This window comes from Crocodylus siamensis, chromosome 4 (genome assembly GCF_052110815.1).
Source record: "Crocodylus siamensis isolate JL-2025a chromosome 4, ASM5211081v1, whole genome shotgun sequence".
NCBI lineage: Eukaryota > Metazoa > Chordata > Crocodylia > Crocodylidae > Crocodylus > Crocodylus siamensis.
Window position 1 is genome coordinate 69,647,711 of NC_143398.1, and position 24,161 is coordinate 69,671,871.

At 39.7% G+C, this 24,161-nt stretch overlaps 1 protein-coding gene across 1 annotated transcript in view; it reads left to right on the plus strand.

Annotated features, from left to right (window-relative positions):
- TBC1D15 (TBC1 domain family member 15) overlaps positions 1 to 23,461 on the plus strand; it is a 73,470-nt gene extending 50,009 nt beyond the window's left edge. Inside the window, exons 12-17 of the mRNA XM_090042543.1 lie at positions 4,277 to 4,377; positions 5,350 to 5,449; positions 5,810 to 5,907; positions 18,394 to 18,510; positions 19,656 to 19,742; positions 20,425 to 23,461. Of these exons, the coding sequence (XP_089898669.1) occupies positions 4,277 to 4,377; positions 5,350 to 5,449; positions 5,810 to 5,907; positions 18,394 to 18,510; positions 19,656 to 19,742; positions 20,425 to 20,631 (710 nt within the window). The 3' untranslated portion in view covers positions 20,632 to 23,461. The remainder of the gene's footprint in view (positions 1 to 4,276; positions 4,378 to 5,349; positions 5,450 to 5,809; positions 5,908 to 18,393; positions 18,511 to 19,655; positions 19,743 to 20,424) is intronic.
- The last annotated feature ends 700 nt before the right edge of the window (positions 23,462 to 24,161 follow it).

The following is a 24,161-nucleotide window of genomic DNA, read 5'->3' on the forward strand; positions in this document are numbered from 1 at the left end:
AGACTTGCTTCTCTCTCAGGAGAAATCACAAGTGTTAGAGGTGTTCAGGTTTTTCTTCCGGAGCAAAAAAGGGTGCTTGAGAAGAAAAATAAGCGGGAATAACCTGAGTTGAACCCTGGGAGAGTTTGTCCTAGGTGAGCAAAAGTCTGCACATTCTTTTCTGAGAAGAGTCACAACGTAGTTCTCTATCATCCTAGGGTGCTTTGCAGAACTGGGAGCCACATACATGCATTCTAGTCATCCAGGACGCTCTCCCAGGTTTGTTTTCTCGAGAGTTAGTTTCAAACAGAACAGCAAAGAGTCTGTAGTACAGATGCTGGGCAGGCAGGGGACCCTAGAACATTCAGCCCAGCAGTAAGCTTTGCAGGCTTTTTTTTCCAGTCAATGTAGGCAGGGATTGTTAGGGTCAGGGAAGGTGGGGACAGAGCCTGTGTCATGCACAGAAGAGTCCTCTAGCAATCTTTCTTTTCCCCTATGCTGTGTTTTAGCCCAGCTAAGACAGCTTGTATGCTTCCTTGCACCCAGGTGCTGCAGTGCGATTCAGGGGTATAAGACGTAGGTGTGTTGGTCTAAGGACATAAGCAGACAAGATTCTTTGGGTAAATCTGTTATCTTTTATTAGACCAATTCATATAGTTGGAAAAAATCTTCTTTGCACGTTTTTGGGTACAAATACCCTTTGTCAGGCTGAGGAAGCATCTGCAGTTGGTCTGTGCTCTTGCTGGATGGATTAGTAAAAAAAAGCCAGAAGTCAGTATGCATGTGGGAGAGCCAGTCAGTGAAAATGTAAATTGAGATGGTTAATAGGTAAGAGAGAGGTGGGATGGGGGGAGAAGGATGAATATAGCTGGTAAATGGTAGAGAGGTTACTTGGGGAGTCAGATGTTAGGCAGGTTATAATCTGTCATAAATCCAATCATTATTTTTTGTATCTAGTAGGTTGATGAAGTGAAGTTCGTAGGCTCGTCTGTGAAAGGTGTCTTGTAAATTCTCTTTGAGGATTAGAACTGAGAGATTGGAGAGAGAGTGGTTTTCTTCTGAGAAGTGTGCTCCCACAAGAAATTGTGTATTCTTGTCTTTGATAGATTTCCATGTGTGTTCAGCCTGGTATGCAGTTGTTGTTGTTTGGTTATCCTGCATATTTTCTATTACAGCATTACAGCATTTGGTGGACTGGATGAGATACATAACACTTCTGGAGGTGCAGGTGTAAGATCTAGGAATGGTGATGGTTCTGTTGTGGGGTGTAGTTTATTGTGGGAGTGGTGGAGATAGGTTGGCAGGTTTTACATTTCTTGTCATGGCATGCTTTGGTTCCAGTTGCTGTGTTTTGGGCTGTAGGAAGTTTGCTTCTGGTGATGAAGTTGTTACGGTTCAGTGCTTGTTTAAAGGCTAGAACAGGTCGTTCTGGAAAGAATTGGGTCATGTTCTAATATGGCTTGCAGTTGTTTAAGATTTTCCATATAGGTTCCAGGGAGGGGTGACACGTCATAACCAGTGGTGTGTGATTCTTGGGGGTTTTCGTTCTGTAGCAGTTCTTCACGTGGTTTCCCAGTGGCTTTTTCAGAAGTGCAATCTGTCTCTCTGCAGCAGTGTCCTTGTTGAATGAAAGCCCTTTGAAATTTGTGAGGTGATGATCATGACGATGCGGATTTGGTGGTATCGGAGGGCTTGACTGTATATTACAGCTTTCTTTGTGTTTATTAAATGGCTTCAGAATTGTGTATACTTGAGGCTTTCTGTTTGGCCAGTAATGAAATAATATGCGTTTATAGCTATTTCCTGTTATAGTAGAATTCCTAAAGGCTGCAGACGATACTAAAGTCGCTAGTGATTAGGTTGGATTTTTTTTTTTTTAACTTTTCCAGAAGATTTACATCTTCTGCTAGGTGACCTTGTCATTTAATGCTAAAAGTAATGTCTTAACTTGTTTATATAGATCAGGCTTGTGTTCAGAGTACAGATAATACTGAGGCAGAGTAACCTTGATTTAAAGCCTCTGTCCTAAATAATTCTTCCTGGCCACACTTTTAGGTATATATTTACACAATACAATGTGCATGCTTGAAGTGGAAATGTTAAGTTTTTTGCAAAAGAGAGATTAGTTTTTGTGCTTGAACTAGTGGTGCCCAACTCATCTGCTCATGCAGGCCAGATCCAGCATGCAGGATTGGCAGTGGAATGAACCATGGCAATTAACAGTGCTACTACTCCACAGCTGGAAAATTTCCAGACCTTTGGGAACACTGGTGACATGGGTCTGTGGGACTGTATCTTGATCACTTCTAGCTTAGATAGGTAACATTAATGAGAACCATTCAGGATTACAGTGCTGTATAGAACCAAGTTTTTAATAAGCAACAGATATTTATTACATGATTCCAAAATCATAAATTTTGTGTATGGTCTCGAATGTATTTCAAAAAATTTCTGAAAAATATGGGTTATAAAGTTTGTTCTTTTGAGTGACAACTGTAGATTTTAAATAAAGTAGTTTTAAAGCATGTACAGTAGAAGCAAAAATAAGTTATATTTTTTTTAATTTACTTAATTTCATATGAAGATATTTTTGCTTTTCTAGGTGTGGGTCCGAATTCTGTAATTTTTTTTTATAGAACTTCAGTTTTTAAATAAAATTGAGAAGCTATTTGTCTTTTAGTGCATAATGAAAACATCCAGTTGGATATTTTATTACTGTTATTAAAAGCATTAATTTTTGATGTTTTAACAGACTAAAAAAACAACTTTTCAGAAGGCTGTAAATATGGGGCTGCTCTGAAAAGTGATTGCAAAGGAGTCAACATTTTGTACAGACATCTGAGATCCATATGTGTCTAAATAAATGATTATAGAAAGTGGTCCTTCATAGGTCTGTTAAACCACTGTTGCTAATTTTTTCGTTCCTGCTCCTTGAGTATTATTGGTATATTTCCCTCAACTCTTAGTGGCTCCTCAGTTGAATTTAGATGGAAAGAAAATACAAGACTTCCTTAAAAATCACCAAACCAAGTGGAAAATAGAGTTCCACCAGTTTAATTTGGGGCATAATTTGGCTCTCAGAACTTTTACTAGGGATTATATTCAAGGGAAAAAATTAACATTTTTCAAATTTCAGGTTGAGCTTATAGGGTTGGTTAATTAGAGACATTAATACAGTATTACCTCAAAAATCTAAATATCCAAAATTTTTTAAAATTCACCTTTTAAACTTCCTCTTCTGTTCCCCTGGATGCAGAGAGGGAAGCTTGCATGCAGCGCCTGTTGCTGTCATTCACCACTCCATGTATATGCTCCGCATGCGGCTGCTACTCCAGGACCGGCTGCTGCTCCTTCCTGCCCCCCCTGGACGTGGAGGAGGAACCTTGCACATGGCGGCTGCCGCTGCCATCCACCACCCCACTCCACTACTTGTAATATGGTTGGAGTGTTGTTCTAGCTACAATAGTCAAAGAAATACATGAGAGGCAAGGTGGTTTTTGGGTTGGGGTAGGTAATATATATATTTGGATCAACTGTATAGTTGGGAGAGATTAGGGCTGTGCAAAGTTTCGGTCACTGCTTTGATTTGACGACCAAATCTCCAAATCCAGATTGAATCAGAAGACCCTTTAATCTCTCTGAATCAAATTGGAACCCTCTGAATCCATTTGGAGAGATTTGGAAAGGTTTGACGATTCAGACATAGACACAGCTTTAAATGTCTTTTCTACATACACCTTAAGGTACCAGGTGGCTCGTGAATGCTGAGATGCTGGGGTGGATGGCGTGTTCCATGGGAGCACAGGGAGGGTACCCCGCATGCTTAGCAGTGGACCTGGAAGTGCACCAGAAGCACTTCCAGTCCACTTCTGGGTCTGCCGAGAACAGCATGGGGACACCCCCCACCCCACCACTCCAGCTCAGCAACTGGTTCCTCCTGGGTCTGATTCTCCAACTCGGCATTGAATCTTCAGATTCGGCCGAATCGAATTGGAACAGTGATCTGAATCAACAAATCGAACCACTGTCCCAGATTCAGGCTGAATCTGAATTGAATACAGTCCATTTCACACCCCCAGGAGAGATGTTGGATGAGGTTTTGAGCACAGATGTCCTTCTTCAGCCTTCTTTCTTGCTAATAAATAATTGTAAAACAAAAAAAGATGGTATTCAGTCTAGCATCTTAGAAAACAAAGAAGAAGCATCAGTTATCACAAGAGCTTTTTCCTGCAGAAATTCACTATTGCCTATCTTGTAAGTTAACAAACCAGTTAAACTAAGTCAAATTCCTTTTTAGGTTATGTTCAGGGAATGAGTGACTTGCTTTCGCCTGTCTTGTATGTCATGGAAAATGAAGTGGATGCCTTTTGGTGCTTTGTATCATACATGGATCAAATGGTAAAAAGACCTAAACAAATGTTTTGTTTATTTGGAATTGTTGTCAGTTTTTGATATCTGCCTGTAGAACAGCTCAGAACCACACATCACATTTTGAACCCAGTATATATAGTATGCCCATCTAAGTAAGTGGCACTTGTTCTTTTCTGTTGTTCTTAACTATTAACTATTGCTAATAGCTGTACAATATATATGGCCTGCAAGAAGTGCATTAATCCTATAACTGTTCAACTTCCCAGTCCTTTTTTCACCAGAAGTGCTGCATATGTTAATTTACCTGTGCTCTGACAACAGACAAATCAGATTTTTGATTTTTTCTGTTTTCTCCTTTATTTTTCTGTCTGTTAATTTATCCTTCACACAGCCTCTGGTTACTTTGGGCTGTTTTCATGGCACAGAGCAACTAAAGAGTTTCTATAACAAGCTGCCTAGAGATTTTCGTACCCAAGAACAACTGTCAAATAATGCAGAGCCAGCACAGCTCCCCATCAGCTCCTCTGCCTGCCTAAATTGCAGTTATGCTTAGGTGATGCCCATCTATCAGAATAGCCTTTTGAGATGACTTGAAGCTTAAAGCAGCTCTGAAGCTGATCTAACTTGGGCCCATGGTCCAAACAGACCACCTGGCACTAGGATATAAACCAACTTTTTTTCAAATTTTTTTCCCCAGCTGGATTGAGCCCAGTGATACTGCTGAATGTTTGGTCTGTAAAGCACAACTAAATGCAAATATCGTAGAACTTTAGAAATTAAGTGGCCAGTTTTTACTTTAAGATTCTAATTGAAGGTGGAAAATTTACCAATATGTGCTTAGTCCTTTCACTGTTTAGCATGTGGAACAGTTAAATGATCAGGTCTCCTGTTATCAGGGCAATGATTTCAAGATTTAAGTTCATCATAGTCTTGCAATTTTTATAGCTGCCTCTGACCTAGTGAAATATTTACCATTATCAATATTTTTTTTCTGTTTAGCATCAGAATTTTGAGGAACAAATGCAGGGCATGAAGACACAGCTAATTCACCTGAGTACTTTGCTTCGCTTGCTAGACAGTGGGTTTTGCAATTACTTAGGTACGTGGATTATTCAGGCCATTTGTTAGTTTTTATAGATATATATGTTGATACCCCAAAGAGACCTAAAACACCATTCAAACATACTGTTGATTATGCAGAACAGTGTTAGCATATTCATTTGAAGTGAGTTAGTCTTTTTGAAAGAAACAAAATAGAAGTTTCTTAAGTCCCAGGCTGAAGAGCCCTTAGTGAACTGTTTCGCATGCTGTTTTGCTGAACAGGCATTATTCATTCAAAACAAGCATAGTTATTTTAAACACTGATGCTGTGATGATTTCCCTATGAGTTGTAAGTTTTTTCTGATACTCTACCCAAGTTTGATTTTTCATAGAAGTTATTTTCTTTTTCCCTTTTTAGAATCTCAAGACTCAGGATACCTTTATTTTTGTTTCCGATGGCTTCTGATCAGATTTAAAAGGGAATTTAGCTTTCAAGATATTCTTCGATTATGGGAGGTAAGAAACGTGGTACCGTCTTTCAGAAGAGAAGTTCTAGATCGAGGGAGTTGATTAAAAGTCTAATCAAGGGCAGAGTAATAAAACAATTGGACAAATCTATTTTGATAAGGAAAAACTAGCCCATTGTCTATAAATATATATTGTGCCTTTCTAACCTATTAGAAGACTGAAAGTTACAGTGTGTTCCTTGATAAAGGGGCTCTGATGGATATAATTTACTTGTTTTTTAAAAACTTTGGACAAGGTCCTTCAAAAAGACTCTTAAGAAACATAAATAACCAGAGATTAAGAGGTAGTATTCCTACAGGGATGAAAAACTGGAGCCAGAATAAATGGTTGTTTCTCAGAGTGGTGAGAAGTGAATAGATAGTAGGATGTTCTTGGGATTGGTATTGGGGTTAGGGTGTTTACTACTTTCATAAATGATATGTAGCTTAAGTGGGCAGTTAGACAAGGACATTTTCTTTCAGCAGAAAGCTCTCCAAATTTAGTAAAAACTATCGAGAGGAGTATAGAATGATTTTGGAGTATCTTATCAGCTTAGGTTATTTGGCTGTACAATTCCAGAAGATCACAACTAATAAAATGTAATGCTTATTGAAAAGATGGAAATGCTTATGGAATCTGAATTAGTGGTATCTTGTTGGTTGAAGTGGCCTAGAAATTGGCCTGAAAAACAAGCACCAGTCTAAAAGCTTTAACACTGATCAAAGTAAATGAAAATCTTGGGTATATTATTTAAAAAGTGATAAATAATACAACAACATTAAATGACAGAATGGACTTCCTTGCAAGGCTTTGTTCAACTTATTTTAAAAACTAGTAGCATATCTCCAGGGAAAATAAATAAAATGGGTAGATGAAAGAAAGGAGACTGGCATACAGCAGAATACTGCCTATATTGTGGTTAATTGGCCTGGAAAGGAAGGAGAGGTAGCTAGAGGTGTATACAGCTGCTATTAGAATGAAAAATGGCCTGACAGTTGTACTTTGCCCTGTAAATGAAGAAAACCGTTACTCTCAAACTGCCAAAAAGAAATCATTTTTAGCTATTGTGTAGTCAGCATCTGGAATTTAGTGCCATAGGAGGTTATTGAAACAAAGAGTTTAAGAGGATTAGATAAGTGTATGAACAACATATATTAAATGTCTGAACCAGAACTCTCAAATACAAAAGAATTTAGCCCCTGTTCCAAGGCATAAGCTGACTAGGAATTTTTCACTCCCTCTTCCTTTACAAGCAACTGCTTAGGCCAGGGTTCAGCATCCTACAGCCTATGGGTCAGATCTGGCTCAGAGCTATTGGATTCAGCCTGCGGACATGGGGCTTTGGTGACTTGCAGTGGTGGGGTGGGCTTTGGCTGCAGGCATTCTCTTTACATCACCGGGGGGAGAAACGCCAGCTGTGGACAGCTGCTTCTGACCTAAGGTGAGTCATTCCATCCTGTAGTCAGAAAAGATTGTTACCTGCTTACCTAAACTGTTTGGCAGATGGGGTCTACCAGCAACTGATTGTGAGGTAGTGGTGCCTATGTTTCTCTTGTATTTGCTTTCTCAGTAAGTTGTTCAGTGTTAGCACAATCCTTCAGCTGCTTGTTGTGTAGAACCCTCCACTTCCTTCAGTGTTAGCAGTCTGTACAAAGAGGCTGCAAAATCAGCCCCTCTCTTTAACAGGAGAAAAATTTGTTCTTGTATCATGCCATTTTTGCAATACTGTTGCAGTCAGAGTTCATTGCACAGTTAACATAAGCTCTCAAGTAATCTGAAATGTATAGAGTTCATATTAATGAGGTTTGAGATCTTATGTTAGAGATATTATAGCACTCCTACTGGAGTACCTTAAATGTAGAGCATCCGTTCATGCACATTTCCTGTCTCTGCATTCTACTTTTTAAAAACCCTTTAGGTATCTTTTATTCATTATTTAAACACAGTAATATGGAGTCCTACTAAAATAATACAATGGATCTGTTTGGATCCTCTAATTGCATCTTAATAAGTGAACACTCAAAGTACTCAGTTTCAGTCTCTTCGCTGTAAGGAGCAGAAAAACAAAACACTTCATTTTTAAAAACACTGTGGCAGTTCTTCTGTTTGACAGCGTGTTCTTTGTCAGGCTTGTGTTGCTCCAATTTTATACTTGTGCAACTTCATTGATGTTAATGGAATGCTGTCAAATGCCTGTGGTAAAGAACAAGCAAAACAGTCCCCCTCCTCATCCCCAAGAAATAGAGTGGGTTTCCCCCCCACCCTTTTTGATCTTCTTAATCTTCAATGATTATAGAGGTTACTTGTATCTTCCATGAAGTGTAACATTTTCAGTCAGAGGTATGCTACACTATAGGATATGGGTATTTGTAGAATCTTATAATACATAGTTACAGAACTGATTTACCACTTTGTTCTAGTCTTACAGGGTTACAACTTGGATACCATAACATTGGAAAGGCACAACTCCTTGCTTATGTATTAGAAGCTGTTGCAGACACTCACAGATGCAGGGGTGGGACACAATTAACCGTCTAAAGGTTAACTGGTATTTGAACAAAATTAGAAATGAAAGAAAATATGTCTGGTGTCTCTGTAGCATTTGTTCTAGTTGTTTAAAAGTATGATTCTAGACCTAATGAAATAATGTTGTTGGTCCCTTTTGATCATTCTTGTGTAGAGCCTGGACATTTTTCACAAAGCTTACCGTTGCAGCCAAGTAAGACCTGTTCGGCTATAGGGTAGTCGGATTAAATGCAGTAGATCTTTGGAATAGAGGGGAATGGCATGCTTATAATTTCATATTGTCCAATTGAGTGTGGCTGCTTCTTGGGGAATGGGCAAATGTCCATTTAAAGGCGTTCAGAGTTGTGCAGGTTCCCCAGGACGGCAGAGCACAGAAGAGAATACTCATTACTCTTTCCCATTTGTTGTTTGGTGTGTTGGGAGGGAAGAAGTACAGTGTGGTATGCTGGGACCATTGGAGAGTTCAGATATTTCAGGATGAGCATCAAAAGTGGTTTTCTTTTTCCCAAATGATTTTTTTAAAGCATTTCTTTGGGTGTGACCATTTGTACCTTTGCTGTTTGGGTGCTTCAAATAGCATGTCTGTGCATGGCCTTACTTCGTATGTTACAATAATGACTTATGGCTAGGGAATGCACCAATAGGAGAAACTGTTGGTACTTGAATGAATGATACCATTTGTATCAAATTAGTCCTCATCATGGAATAGTACTGTGCAAAAAATGTTTTAACTTGTGGGAGGTATCTAATATTGGATCTGAAAGGCATTCAAAATAAGTTTTGCTGTGTAATTGTCATAAATAAGCATCTTCCTCAGATGAAGCTAGAAGTAAGTTCTCATATTTCATTAGAACATTTGGAGTTTGGATGGGCCTAATGTTACTTTCTCATGTTGACTCATGTATGTTGTATAGTAATATTGTTTGTATAATTGTCCATATATGAGGTTATCCCTTGAATATATAATCTCAATATTTGCCAATACAGTATGGGGATGTTCACTTTTCGTAGCCACACAGTATAGAAATGTTCTAACAGGTTTTGGATACATTATATGCCTTAGCCTTTGCAAGTGGTGTTTGTTTGGTAAAAATGGTCAGTTTACCTTTTTTTTTTCAGTTTTGTATGCTATTTTCAGAATAAAGGTATATCATGTTATATAATGCTGGGTGTAGGGCTTGGGCTCAGAATAAAGAAGTTAGTAATTCAAACATTTTCAACCCCTATGATTCTCCATTTCCCATTACTAGCTACTTTATTGGCATACTGCCACCTGCATTAATTTAAATGGTGACATGATGAGGTGTACATATTTTATGAAAATTAGTTTGGAACAACTTTGTTATCAGTTGGGATGCTCTGAGTCATTAAACAAGTCATTCTAGTGAGTGAAAGTCAAATCTTTTGTGTTAAACCACATAAGTGTGTAAACTGAACATTTTCCAGGAAAAACCTCAGAAATATTTGACAACTTGGCAAAAAATAGTGCCAAAATATGTGCTTTCCTTTACTTACAAAGCATAGTGTTTCGTGGTACTTTGTCCTATCAGTTCTGGTTTTGAAAGGTAAGGAAAATATAGTTAATATATTAATAGGGCTACTAATGATCAATGATTATTTAAAGAAAAACATTTGATATCTTTCGAGCAAGGGGTAAAAATAATTTAGAAAAAATTATAAAAATGAAGAGCTAGACTCTACCCCAAGAAATCATCTAGTCCAGTGGTTCTGTGTTTTTTAGACTCGAGCCACCTCTCTAACTTCTGTGAATTGAGTGGCACCCCATTTAAAAAAACTGGTTTAGTATAGTGCTTACCCTCTTGCAGTGGGGATGGTGGGGAGTGGCCAGGTAGGGACTAGTCTTGAGTCTGTGCTTACCTTCTCTCACCTTATGGCACCATCCAAAGGATGTTGCAGCACCCTTGGTGAGAATCAGCAATCTAGTCCACACCTGCACTAAGGCGTGGTCGACACCCTAAACCATTCCTAACAGATATTTGTCTAACATGTTTCTAAACCCTCCAATGTAGGATATTCCACAGGTCCTTGGATCCATTTGACTGTCTCGTTACTGTAACAGTTAGATTTGCATAATATCCAACTAAAATCTTCGTCACTGCATCCGATTTGTTTTCGTCCTTCTCCTGGTGTCCACATAGGCAATTGGTTACTGCCCCTTTTATAATAAAGAACATAGGACTGGAAGGGATCATATGGGTGAAAATCTAGTCCCCTACAATTGCAAGTAACCATGTAAGCTCTAGGTCTGAAAGAGTTCACAAGACATCCACTCAACTTGCTTCTGTAAGTCACAAACCTCAAAGCACCCCCTAATATTCTATAACAAACTTAGAATTCTAGCAAGATCTTGTATTCTGTTGTAAACAAGAAATTCCCAGTGCTCCAATGCTATATGTAAATTATCCAGGAAAAAGTGAAACTGTGGTCTTAGCAGCCTTCTTTTTAAAGTCAGTTGTGTTAAGTTGCTTAGGAACTTGGAACCTAATGAGCTGTTTCAGCAAAGATGGATTATTGGACAGAAAATTGGTGGCATACTGAAATATTGCATGTTAAATTACATGGCTCTGATACTTATCACATGCCTTGTGATATTGTAAAATTATTTTATGTAGTTTAAATAAGCATATTATTAATTAGTTTCATAGATTTCATAGACAACAGGGCTGGAAGGAACCTCGGGAGATCATCGAGTCCAGCCCCCTCCCCAAAGGGCAGGAAGTCAGCTGGGGTCATAGGATCCCAGCAAGATAAGCATCCAATTTACTCCTGAAGGTGTTCAATGTAGGTGCTTGAACCACCTCCGCTGGCAGACTGTTCCAGACCTTGGGAGCTCGGACAGTAAAGAAATTCTTCCTTATGTCCAGCCTGAAACGGTCTTGCAGGAGTTTGTGACCATTCGACCTAGTCATCCCTTGGGGCACTCTGGTGAACAAACGTTCCCCCAGATCCTGGTGGTCATCCCGATAAACTTATAGGTGGCCATCAGATCACCCCTGAGCCTGCGCTTTTCCAGGCTAAAGAGTCCCATGTCTCTCAGCCTATCATCGTAAGATCTGTTTTCCTGACCTCTGATCATGCGCGTGGCTCTCTTCTGGACTCTCTCAAGCTTCTCCACAGCCTTTTTGAATTGTGGAGCCCAAAACTGGACACAGTACTCCAGCTGCGGCCCCACCACGGCCGAGTACAAGGGGAGAATGACGTCCCAGGATTTGCTCGAGAAGCATCTATGGATGCAAGCCAGCGTTTTGGTCGCTTTATTAGCCGCAGCATCGCATTGCAGGCTCATGTTCATCTTGTGGTCAGTGATGATCCCCAAGTCTCTTTCTTCTGTAGTGCTATCCAGTGTAGCACTGCCGAGCCTATAAGGATGCTGCAGGTTTTTCCTCCCAAGGTGAAGAACCTTGCACGTTTTGGTGTAAAACACCATCAGGTTCTCATCTGCCCATTTGCTGAGCTTGTCCAGGTCAGCCTGGATCACCCGCCTATCTTCTGGCGTGGATGCTTTGCCCCAAAGTTTGGTGTCATCGGTGAACTTGGCCAGTCCACTCCTGACTCCAATGTCCACATCATTAATGAAGATGTTGAACAGGATGGGTCCCAGGACAGAGCCTTGAGGGACCCCACTGGTCACAGGGCACCACGATGAGTGACTGCCATCAATTACAGCCCTCAGGGTCCGACCACGGAGCCAATTCCCCAGCCAGTGGATCATGGTGGAGCCAAGGCCACAACTGGCCAGTTTGGCCAAGAGGTGATCATGGGATACCAGATCAAAAGCTTTTTTGAAGTCAAGATATATGACATCAATCTCTTCTCCCTTGTCCAGATGATAGGTCTCCTGGTCATAGAAGGAAATGAGGTCAAACAAGACCTACCCGCAACAAACCCATGCTGGCTATCCCTTAGGATGTTAGCCTGGGCCAGTCCATCAAGGATGGCCTCCTTAATAAACTTTTCTAAGATCTTCCCCAGGATAGAAGTCAGGCTAATGGGCCTGTAGTTAGCCGGATCCACTCTCCTCCCTTTCTTGAAGATCAGCACCACATTGGCTTTCTTCCAGTCTTTGGGCACTACACCAGAGCGCCAGGAGTTTTCAAAGATCCGTGCCAGGGGCTGGGCTATGACGCTCGCCAGCTCCTTGAGTACCCTGGGGTGCAGATTGTCAGGGCCGGCTGACTTGAAGGTATCCAGTTAAGGTATTTGAAACCTTGGGGCGTTAGTAACTTGTCATCTGCTGAGTTCTTTACCACTACTTCCTGGCAATTTACCCGAGTAGCAAGGCTGGTAGCAGTAAGGTGTTCTGGTCCCTGTATGGGTAAACACAACTCTAAATCATCAGGACATTCCAAAGGTTATAGATTGCTTATATTCTTGGTCTGTTCTGTTACATTACTTGATGTAATCTTCCACGTAGGAGAAACCTGAAGAGGGGTGTAAAGCAGGTGCTTTGTTGCAGATGAGAGCAATTGTGATTTGGAAATAATCGGGACTAAGCTGACACAAGCTATGTATAAGCCTCTTTCCTGAGATGTGGACATAATACTTATGCTCCAATTCAAACTGTGTAGTCCAGATCCAGCACTGTGGTAGGCAGAGGAGCTATGGTTCCCAGGTGAGCCTCATGTATAACTTTATCCTTCAGGTGAACAACTTCTGTGATAGCAGAACTTTGGAATAGGTCTTATGATGTTTTTCTTTTCCCTTTGGATATAAAAACCACCAGAACTAAAACCTAACATTTGAAATCCTTAAACATTAAACACACTTAAACATTAAACCCACTTTAATCTTTCTAACTGTAAAAATGTGATGGCTTCTTCCATGTAATTGCTTGCGAGAGGATTTCTGAAAAACAGAAGCTGTCTGTTTTCAAATTGAATTTACTCCTTTCTCTAATTCCTGCATCCCACTGGGCCCTAAGTCTTTTGTATGAAGAAAGAAAAGGGGATATTTGGTTTCTAAAGGTGGGGGAAAGGAATGGAATCTAAGTGGATCAGCAGCATTCTTCTGTGAGAGGTCAGAATTACTGGTCTCCAAAGAATGAAGAAGCTTCTGGGATGAGAAGTTGGTCAACAGTGTGAAATTTAGTGCAAGAAGAATGATCAAAAATACAAGATAGGTGACAACTGGCTGGATGGCAGTACTGTGGAAGAGGATCTGAGAGTTTTGGTGGACAACACTCAGACTGAGTCTGCAGTGTGATACAGCCACACAAAAGGGGAGTGAGCTTTTGGGCTGTATCAATAGGAGCACTAGGTATAAGATATCAAGGGTAATAGTGCCACTTGCCCAGCCAAGGTGGAGGTGGGGGGAACAGGATGTGGGTGCGGCAGAAGGCACTGGGAGCATGGGTTATGCCCTACTGCCACTTGCCCAACTGGGGTGGGCAGAGGAGGTGCAATGCAGGCATGGCTTACTTGGGGTGGAAGGGGACAAGTGGCAGCAGGGCGTAGCCCCCGTTCCCAGCGCTGCTGCATCTACATCCCACCCCCCCAGCTGGGCAAGTGGCAGCAGCGCCTGCATCTCATGCCCCGCCAGCTAGGCAAGCAGTGGGCTATGCCACTTGCCCCATTCCACCCAGAGAAAGCTGCACCTGAATCGCATCCTTCCCCCCAGCTGGACAAGCGGCAGCAGGGCATAACCTCCTTTCTGAGTGCTGCCATGTCTGCATCCCCCTCCCCAAATCTCGCACCCCCCCGCCCCACCTGGGCAGCTTGTCTAAGCCCCAAACCCAATCCTTCCTTCTCCCCTTTGCCCACCACAACAGACTTACCAGCTGTCCAGCATGGTGAGGACTGCTGCCTGTTTAGTCCATGGCCGAATCTCTGAAGTGGTGCCAAATCTTTTTCGATTCAATTCAGAGGCTTCCAATTCAATTTGGACCTTTTAATTAGTCTCCTGATTTGATTTGGATTCAGAGATTCAGTTGCCGAATTGGGCTGAATCTAATTGGCTACCGAAGCATCACACAACCCTACCAGGGATGGAAGTAAAACTCACTGGTCTCATTTTTGGAGCCTTTCTGAAGATGGGTGTTGTGCTGGCAGCCTGCCAGTCCTCTGGCATAGAGGCTGTTTGGGTTGCATACTATTGCCATCAGTTCTGCAATTTCACCTTTGAGTTCATGAATATTATCAGGTCCTAGCAACTTACTAATATTTAATTTTACAATTTGTTCTAAAACTTCTTCTGTTGTCAGTTCATTGTAATCCAACTCTTCAGACTTATCCTCTAGGAAGGATTAATTTGGTGCGGGAGTTCACCTGGTGTCTTCTGCAGTAAAAAAGATGCAAAGAATTGATTTAGTTTCTGTGCTATGGCCTTATCATCCTTGAGTGCAAGCCATACTCCTCAGTCACTAATGGACTGGTCGATTTTCTCACTGGCTTCCTAATTCTGATGTATTTAAAGCTTTTATTTTTAGCTGTAGCATCTTTTACTAGTTGCTCCTCAATTTTTTTTTTTTTTTGGCTCACCTTACTTTGCTTTTACACCTGACCTGCCAGAGTTTGTGAGCTTTCCTGTTTTCCTTGTTTGGGCATGCCTTCCATTTGTGAAAGATGTCTTTTTGCCTTGAATGGCTTCTTTAAGTTGGCTATTAAGCTATGCAAGGGTTTTATTGGACTGCTTGGCACCCCTTTTGATTTATATGCTATACACATTTCCTGAGCCTCTAATATAGTATTTGTAAACAGCTTCCAGGCTGTCTGCAGGCCTGTTAGATTTTTGACTGCTCCTTTTAACTACTTTCTAATTTCCTCATTTCTGTATAATTTCCCTTCGTAGAGTTGTATATCAGTATAGTGGGTTTTTGTGGCTTATTCCTATTAGGATGTTGAATGTAATTGTTGTGGCTGCTGTTACAGAGCAGCTCACCTGCAGGTGCCTTTTAAACCAAGTTCTATACATTAATCAAGATTAGGTCTAGAATTGCTTCTCCTTTTGTGGATTCTCAGATGAGTTGTTTTAGAAAAGTCATTTCTTACATCCAGAAATTTTAGCACTGTCTTACCCTGATGAGATGTTTACCCAGTCTATGGGAGGACAATTTGAGGCTGCCTTTGTTTTGAATTATACTAAATTTGGCTCTTGACTGTTGCTGAGAATATTGCTTTTTATATCTAAATCAGGGTGGCAAGGATATGTCCTGTGGGCCACATCTGACCTGTGGAGTTACCAAAAAAGCTTGGAAATTGGGGGAAGGGTAGGTGGAGTCATGGCCCACCATCAAACTCCAGAGTATGGAGCCTCAGTGGGGGCATCTGTTGATGTCATAGGGGTGAATGATGGGTGTGTTAATACCCGAAGCTCCCCGATACTGCTTGCTCAGCTGCTGGAGATGGATCTGGATATGACCTGACAGGAGTCCCATAGTTTGGTTTTAAGGGTTGGGGGAAAACCGGGGGGGGAGGATGGGGAGGGGAGCGGGACAGGGGAATCAGGAAGTTTTGACACCACTGATTCAAATGAGAACAAAAATCTACTTCCTGAGGGAAGATCTCAAAAAATGCCAAAGGACAGTACTTTTTTGAGTTTTTTAGCCATTCAAAGTAACATCATAAAGAAACAAAATTGCTCGTTTTTCTTTAATGCAACACAAATCTACCTTTTAAGTATGTGGTTCTTTTTATGTGAGATACGTAATGGGATATATAGGACACCAGAGTAGTGTAAAGATACAAGTGCTGGATACTTGCTAGTGTCTGGGCAGAGCAACAACAGGAAACTGATATTTCAGGAATTTACTGTGACATTGCTCCAAGATGAAATTATCTTAATGGGAAATTTGAAAAAGGTGAAAAGGAGTTTGAAACTGATGTTTGTTGGGTTCACTAAAGGGATCAATTGATGGAGACTTTACTCTATAAAATGAATTATCTTTTTTAGAAAATGTAGACATGTTCTAACTCTTGACAGTGTTCTTGACTGTCCTATTAAATCAGTTAATGATTTGAAAGAAACAGGGTTGGGACTCAGATAACATCTAGATTCACAGTTGTGCACAGGCTTGCTGTTTGACTTAATCTAGTCACTTAATCTCACTGTGATTATTTAAGATGGACAGGATGATTTTCCAGTTGTCTTGTTTATTTAACCTGTAAACTCTTATGATCGGGTACTATATCTTAATATGGATGTAGAGTACCTAGGATAATGGCACCATGATCCCAGGTGGAGTCATGAAGCGCTACATTAATGGAGGTAGCTAATCAGGGAGGAGCAGAAGGTATCTGATAAACCATTGCAGCAGCATATTCTGAAAAGTATTCAGTTAAAAGTATGCAAATTGGAAAATGTCCTTACAGTGAATGTTCAGTTAAGAATGCAACATGGCATATATAAGAGAATGTATTTAATACTGAATTTGATACTCTAGGACAGGGATAGCCAACCTGCAGCATACATGCCTGAAGTGGAATGAATAGCCTCTGTGTGTGGCATGTGGTAGATTGGGCACAGGCAGCACAATGGCAGATAGGGCAGAAAGCTGAACAGGAGATTGGGAAGGGGATCAAAGTGGAAGGGTACCAGGCTAATTTTGGCATGCTTCCCAAAACGGTGGCCCCCATTGCTCTAGAACAGGGCTGCCCAACTTTCAGCAGCTGGGGTCACTGGCCTTCCAGGTTGTGTTATTTTGTCCCCCAGGAGAGGAGACATACGCTGGAGAAGGGAGTGTATGTGTGCCTGAGTATTGCAGAAGCAGGAAGAGCAATGCGGGGAGGGTTTGGAAGTGGCATCTTGGCAGGGACAGCAGGCCTCAGATGGTTAACAGAGAATTGTACTCTCTTTTTCAGCATAAGAAGAAGGTTTATAAGTGTTTGGCTCACAGCCTGCCAGTTGGACAGTCCTGCTCTAGAAAATACCCACAAAGCTGGCTTATATGTGTTTTTTAAAAATTGCCGTTCAGTTTCCTCTCTCAAATGTAGCTCCATTTTATTTCCCTATGGTAACCCACACTTTCCCTGTCAGTGTTATAAAATGAAATACTATTTTTCATAAATATGTACCTTCTAGACCGGAACTACTTTTATTTTGTCTATAACTATAACTATATTGTCTATAACTATAACTGCCTTCTCCTTTTCTTGATGTCCTCTTTTTCATTTCAACATGTCTTAATATATCCAATCAAAAACCAGATTCTCCAGGACCCTGGTCTTGTTAGTAGCCTTTGCTTATTGGAGTAATTCTATTGAATTCTTTGCTGCAGTTAATATGCATGAAGATTATTTATGCAAATAGCATTTTTCAGTATTGGTCCTTTATTTTTTCTCTCTCCTTCCCCACCTCTTCTTCAAGCATAAATCCAACTTTCATCCCTAATACTAGCACTGAATTTCAGCTTACATTTGCAGTTTAAAATGTTCATGAGTGCTAAGTTTTGAACTCACTGAGCTTTTTCTGTTGAATCAAGAATTGGTCCGAAGCCATTATTATGCATATAAAACATACTTTGATGCCAGATATATGATAGTGAGAGTGGGAATGGGGAGCAATTTTTGGCAGCTGGGAGCTTTTGGGTTGGATTTGAGAGCACAATAGCTGTATCTAATAGACCCTCTAAGCTTTGTACTATGTAAAACCTTTAAAATTCACAAGTGTGTGCGACAGTCACTTACCTAACGTTCTTATGCTGAAAAAGTAAAATTTGAATCCAAGACAAATAGACTGTGAAAGCATATCGTATAGAATCAAAGGATGCAAAAGTCTTGACGAACTGTACATGTAACCAATTTGGTTTTATTTATCACTAATTATTTACCAGATTTTGGTCAATGATAGAAATAGATGGTATCAATGGCAGCTTATTGTTAATTAAGCAATTAGGCTTAGAGGATTATTGAAGCTGCATTACATTAGTATTCTTCAAAATCTATCTTGCTCTTTCAAAAAAGATATATAAGGTCTTATTTCCAGTTTCAAAAGCTGTTTTAATGTTTTTAACAGGTAATGTGGACAGAATTGCCGTGCCAGAATTTTCATCTCCTCATCTGTTGTGCTATCTTGGAATCTGAAAAGCAGCAAATAATGGACAAGCATTATGGTTTTAATGAAATACTAAAGGTATCTTACTGTTATGTAGTCTTAAGTTAGCTTAAGGTAGCACTTTGTGGGTGCATCTACATGAGACACTTACTGCAATTGCCTAATTAGCTCCGCAGTACATGTCTCATATCTACATGTGCAGTGCTAGTAGGATGGAGGAAACTAACTCTGCATCAGGTTAGTACTTGTAAATACAAATACTATCCTGCTGCAAGGTTTTTTTTATAGTTCACAGCAGCACATGTGTAGACGCTGGAGAGGCTGGCTGGGGTATGAGAGTGCTTCACTGTGGGGGCTGCCAGCTGGCTAGCCCTGCATTGGAGCACCCTTATGCCCTAGCCGGTCCTGTCACAGCACATTTGAGTTGGGTCAGAGCAGCCCTGGGTTGGCAGGCTGACCCCTGGGCCCCCTGCCAGCTGGGGCTGCTCTGACCTGTTACAACGTGCTGCAGTCCTGGGCGCATATGCAAACGGTGTGCCCAGGAACAATAAAATCTGGCACATAATGCGCCGGAGCTTATTGCTTGCATTAATTGCACGTGTAGACATGCCCTCTGTAAGCTTTTGGGGTTCTATATTGAATAAAGGGCATAGATACATGGCGTGTCTTTTGGAGGGTTACATTTAATTTACTTTTTGCCAATTCTGTTTAATTCCAGAGCTCTTTAAACAATAGGGCAGCTGGATAGATGTGTAATTATTGATCATGTACTTGTGCTAAGAAGTTAAAACCTAATGATGAGCTAATAATATTTTCAACACACTAATAAGTAGAAAAATAGCATTGTATGTTTTTATCAATCTTAAGTGTTTTAATTTTAATTCTGTTAATGCTCCCTCTCTAAATTTATTTATCAGTACCGCTTTGAAAATGGCAGTTGAATTTGCCTGATATACACTAAAATGTTGCATTAAATTTGATTTAAGTAATACTGCTGTGGACTCTTAAAGATCTTTTAAAGGGCTGGGCACCTGCTATGAATGGTTTAGCACCTTCAGTGTTCATTAATTGATGAAAGTGGAGTGCATTGCAGTTTGGTTCCCTTAATCTCCAGTGTGATACTTACAGAAATATAGTAGAGGAAAATTATTTTTAATGCAATAATGTATTTTTCTAGCAGACCATTTGTCACTTTTTTATATTGTTTGTGAATATATTTTTAGCATGTCAATGAACTGTCTATGAAAATTGATGTGGAAGATATACTCTGCAAAGCAGAAGCAATTTCTATGCAGATGATGAGTTGCAAGGTAAAATTATTTTAACTATGTCTGCTATGAGCATTCCAGACAATAAAAAGAAAAAAGTATGTTTGGCTGTAGTCATATAAATGTATAGCTTTTGAAATGGTTCAGTTTTTAGATAAGATGTTATGCTTTCAGTCTTTGATTGGATGTTGACAAAGCCCCAGGCACCTGCATAGGCTTGAATTCTACGTTTCATATCAAACTAATGCTGCTGATGGGAAAAGATGAAGTTTTGCTCTGTTCAATCATTATTATTTAATTATTAGATTAGCTGTGTGTAGATGACCTTTGGTATGTGGGGAAGGGTCATAGTGAGGACCTAAGTTAGTCACCTATAGAATCACAAGCAACATAAGACTATAGTTTGTTGTGGGCTTAACAATTGAATATTGTTTTGGTTTTTTTGAGCATCTGAAAAAACTTGGTAATGTTTGATTCAGATTTTATTCTGACCAGGGCAAAGATACCATTGTTAATCAGATGCAGATTGCAAGAATCTGAATCGTCTTTCAAGTCTTTTCAGAAAGCAGATAGTTTTAGAACATATTTAAGTATCTTAAGTACAAATCAGAGTTTGTTCTTTTAACAATTACATTCAAGAAATAATTGTTCTTAAATGTTTTGTTCAATTTTAATTTGTAAATTTTACAACACAAGTACTTTGGTGGTTTTTTCCTCCTCACAGGAATTACCTCAGGCAGTCTGTGAGATCCTGGGGATGGAGAACAGCACTGCAACAACACCAGATTCAGACACTGGAGAAGAGGAGGGTGGTGTGATGAGTAATCTTAAATCAACATATCAGAATATCTCAATGCCTCTAACTGCTGCCAATGGAACAAGAGATAATGCTCAACAGATGGCTGAAGTGCATAGATTGACACCTGCATAATTATACTTGGCTAAATTGAAGAGAGACTTTATTCAGCTAATTTTTCAAGCACTTGAGAGGTCACTATTTAAATTTGGCATTGATTAAGCTTTAAGGTTTTGGAAGGAAATTCTGTACTGTAATGCTGTTGCATTAAAGCTTTACAACATGACCTGACTTAATTATTTTTGTAGTTACTTCTACCAAAATAGCCTTTTGTTTTCAATAACATTCCTTAATATTTTTGTAGCCAAGTGCATTTTCTTTTTTGCTGATGAACTGGACATGAATTATGATTCAGAAGTGACTGACTTGGAAATGATGCATCTGCTGAGCTTTTGGTTGTGTTACTCTGAGCTTGGGTGGTTCTTCTGTTTGGTTAAATCAAAATGGGCAAACTAGAGCTCCTATACACCATTTCCAAGCTGAAAAAATTCTGATTTTCCTAAAGAAGGAATACTTTGTAAATGAATGGGGTTTCTCATTCTTAAGTGTTTACAAAAATACTTCTAAGTATTTGCTGGTTGAATGTAGATTTGAAATGGACTTTTTCACCTATTGCAGTTTAATGTCCAAGTACTAAATTTTGTGTAACTGGGAGTGGATGAACCAGTATATTTCCTGCATTTAACATTTCTTCACACCCATATATATGCACCCATGCACACCCACACACATACTTATTTGTGAATACTAAAAAGATAGGCATATTTTCAATATTTGAGTCAACTTGACTGTTCATTCATATGCAAGTCAGTTTGACCAGATTAATATACAACTTGGACTGTTTTTGAAACTATTTTCTAAAAATAAAGGTAACTATTTCATGTGGATATATTAAGTTCTACATTTGGTGTAATTTTACATATAGTTTCTTGCAAACTTTAACTTTACTAATAATGTTTATCTTTGCTAATCTTATATAAACTGATCAATAAACTCCTACTTACACTATTTTTTATGTCAGACTATTTGGGGAATTTAAAAACAGGTGAAAAATGCAAAACAGTAATCAGAGATCTTAATAATTAATTCTTTTGTATATGCAAAAGGCAGTGTGAGTTTATTCTATGCCATGCTCTGACCTTTTTAAGTTATGTGAAATTTAACATAACTGATTCAGTGTATTCATTGTTATTTGGTAACTATTGTACATATAAAATAAAATTCAAAGCTTATTTAGTGCTTTTAATTAAATTGTATTTAGAGAAAATCCTTAATTGTCCAGTGGCTCATATATGAAGGAAAGATAAAGAGGGAACATAGCTAATGCCAGTTTTCAAGACATACATCATATTTTGAGTGGGTAATGGGGAGCAATGGGAGATTCTGTCTTCGCTGAGTGGAACATTTCATTCATAGTCTAAAGGCAGGTTTAGGTATTAAGTATGAAGTATGTATTTTCCTCCCTCTTTTTTTTTTTTTTTTGGAGCAGTTTACTATTGAAAATGGTACTTTTACTGTCCAAAACAAATAAATGTGACATAAGTCTTCAATAGATAAATTAAATCGTTGCAATAACTTGAGACCGGATTATAAACATCTTACATCAGTAGTGAACAAACACAGCAAAGGGTTAGTTGAATCAATACAGATTTTGTTTTTAATATTGTCAACATGTTATCTCCCATCAGTTAATAAGTGAGAAACCCGGTGAACAAAAATCAGTGATATTTCAGCATCTCCTCAGTCTTTCATTTCCTTTCTTACAGGAAATTACTTTGAAGCATTATGATGCTTTTGTTCCTTTTTGAACATTGGGCTAATAGGTGATTCATTTTACATGAAATAAAATCTGTTACTTGTATTTCTGTTATATTTGAACTGAATGTGTCAGTTACTTGAATGAGTTTTGCTTTAGTATGTTCTAGGACAGAATGTCTTGTTTTATTGAGAGCTTGTAAAGTATTTCTAAAATATTTGCATGTGACAAAAAAGGTTAAGTGGGCTGATTTGAAGCCTTAAGTTCTAATTGGGAGTGTTTTGGGGGCTCAGTGTGAGTGTGCCTTACTGTAAAGTTCCTGTAAAAAGCTTCATAATCATGGTACTTGTATGTATTTTCCACCCTGGGAACATGTGGTAGTTTAGACCTGATAGGCCTTGGGGACTTCTGATTGGTTCCCCATGACTTTGTTTCATTGGGTGAGGCTAGATAGGTATACCCAAGTTAAAACTAGAATTTTGTAACAATTTTGATGGGAGTGCAGCTGACTGCCTGAGGAGAAAGAGGGATGTTTTGACAGAACTGGAGAGACAAAAGAGTAGTCTTAAAGATGCCAGAGTAGGGAGAGAAAAGGATAGTCCTAGGAAGGCCAGAATGGAGTCCCAGGAAGAGCAGAGGGAACGGCAGTGCCATAGTAAAGACTGGATCTGAGCAGTCTGATGTGCTCTTTGTGACATTGGCACTCTGACTCTTTGCCCCCTAAAAGAAAATACCCACTCTCCTCAGGTGCTGATCAGAAAAACCCAAACTCTCCAAGGTAGCAATGTTACAGATCACCTGGGGAGCCAGGAACAGAGCCAGTGGCTTTCCTCTTCTGAAATCATGGCAAGCAGTCCTTCAGGAGCAGGAGACTAAAGGAGGCTGCTTCCTGGGGAGTCCTAGGGCCGAGCTTTCTCTGAAAGGGGTGTAATCTGTTACATCATGGGAAAAAAACAGGTTAAAAGATTACAGATTACTCATGCCAAGTTTTGCAGTTCTAATGTATCATCTCATGTATTCAGAATCCCTCCAGAATGTACAAATGTAGTATGTACCATTACTTTTCTTTTAAATTCTGTCAAATATTTCTTAAAAGAGTAAAGAAAGCCCAGTTGGTCAACTAACTCCTGACACACCCGCCCCCCCCCCCCCCCCCCCCCCCCCGGTAAAAATTTTTATTACAAAGGAGATTCTGTGGTTTATCTTGTAGGCATGATTATTTTTCAACACTAAAGAAGCACTTATTTTTCAGTGTTATAAAATTTACCATTCTGTTAATTAAAATGCAAGAATACAATGCCCCAGCATGATAATTTGGTAGTACCTTCACTTTTGTCTGCCTTCTAATTACCTACATGCTTTGCCAATTCAGTCTCCTTTTAATGCCTATTTTAAGTGCAAAAGTTGAGCCCAAAGCAATTTGAATGAGCTAAAACATGTCCCATTGATGCTGAACTGGAACTGTAGAGCTGTTAATGTATTAAAGTTTTATGTTCAGCCTTTCCTTTCTTCTTGGCATTTGATTGCAAAGAATTGTTTCATAGTTTCATAGTAGCTAGGGTCAGGAGGGACCTGAACAGATTATCTAGCCTGACTCCCTGCTCCCTGCCACAGGCAGGAATGAATGCTGGGTTCACAAAACCCCAGACAAGTCATCATCCAACCTTCTCTTGAATTTGCCTAAGGTAGGGGCAAAGACCACTTCCCTGGGAAGTTGGTTCCAGATTGGAACCAACTAACTGGCCACCCTAACTGTAAAATATTGCCTCCTGATCTCTAACCTAAACCTATTCTCCATCAGCTTATTACCATTGTTCCTTGTCACCCCAGGTGGTGCTGGGGAGAAAGG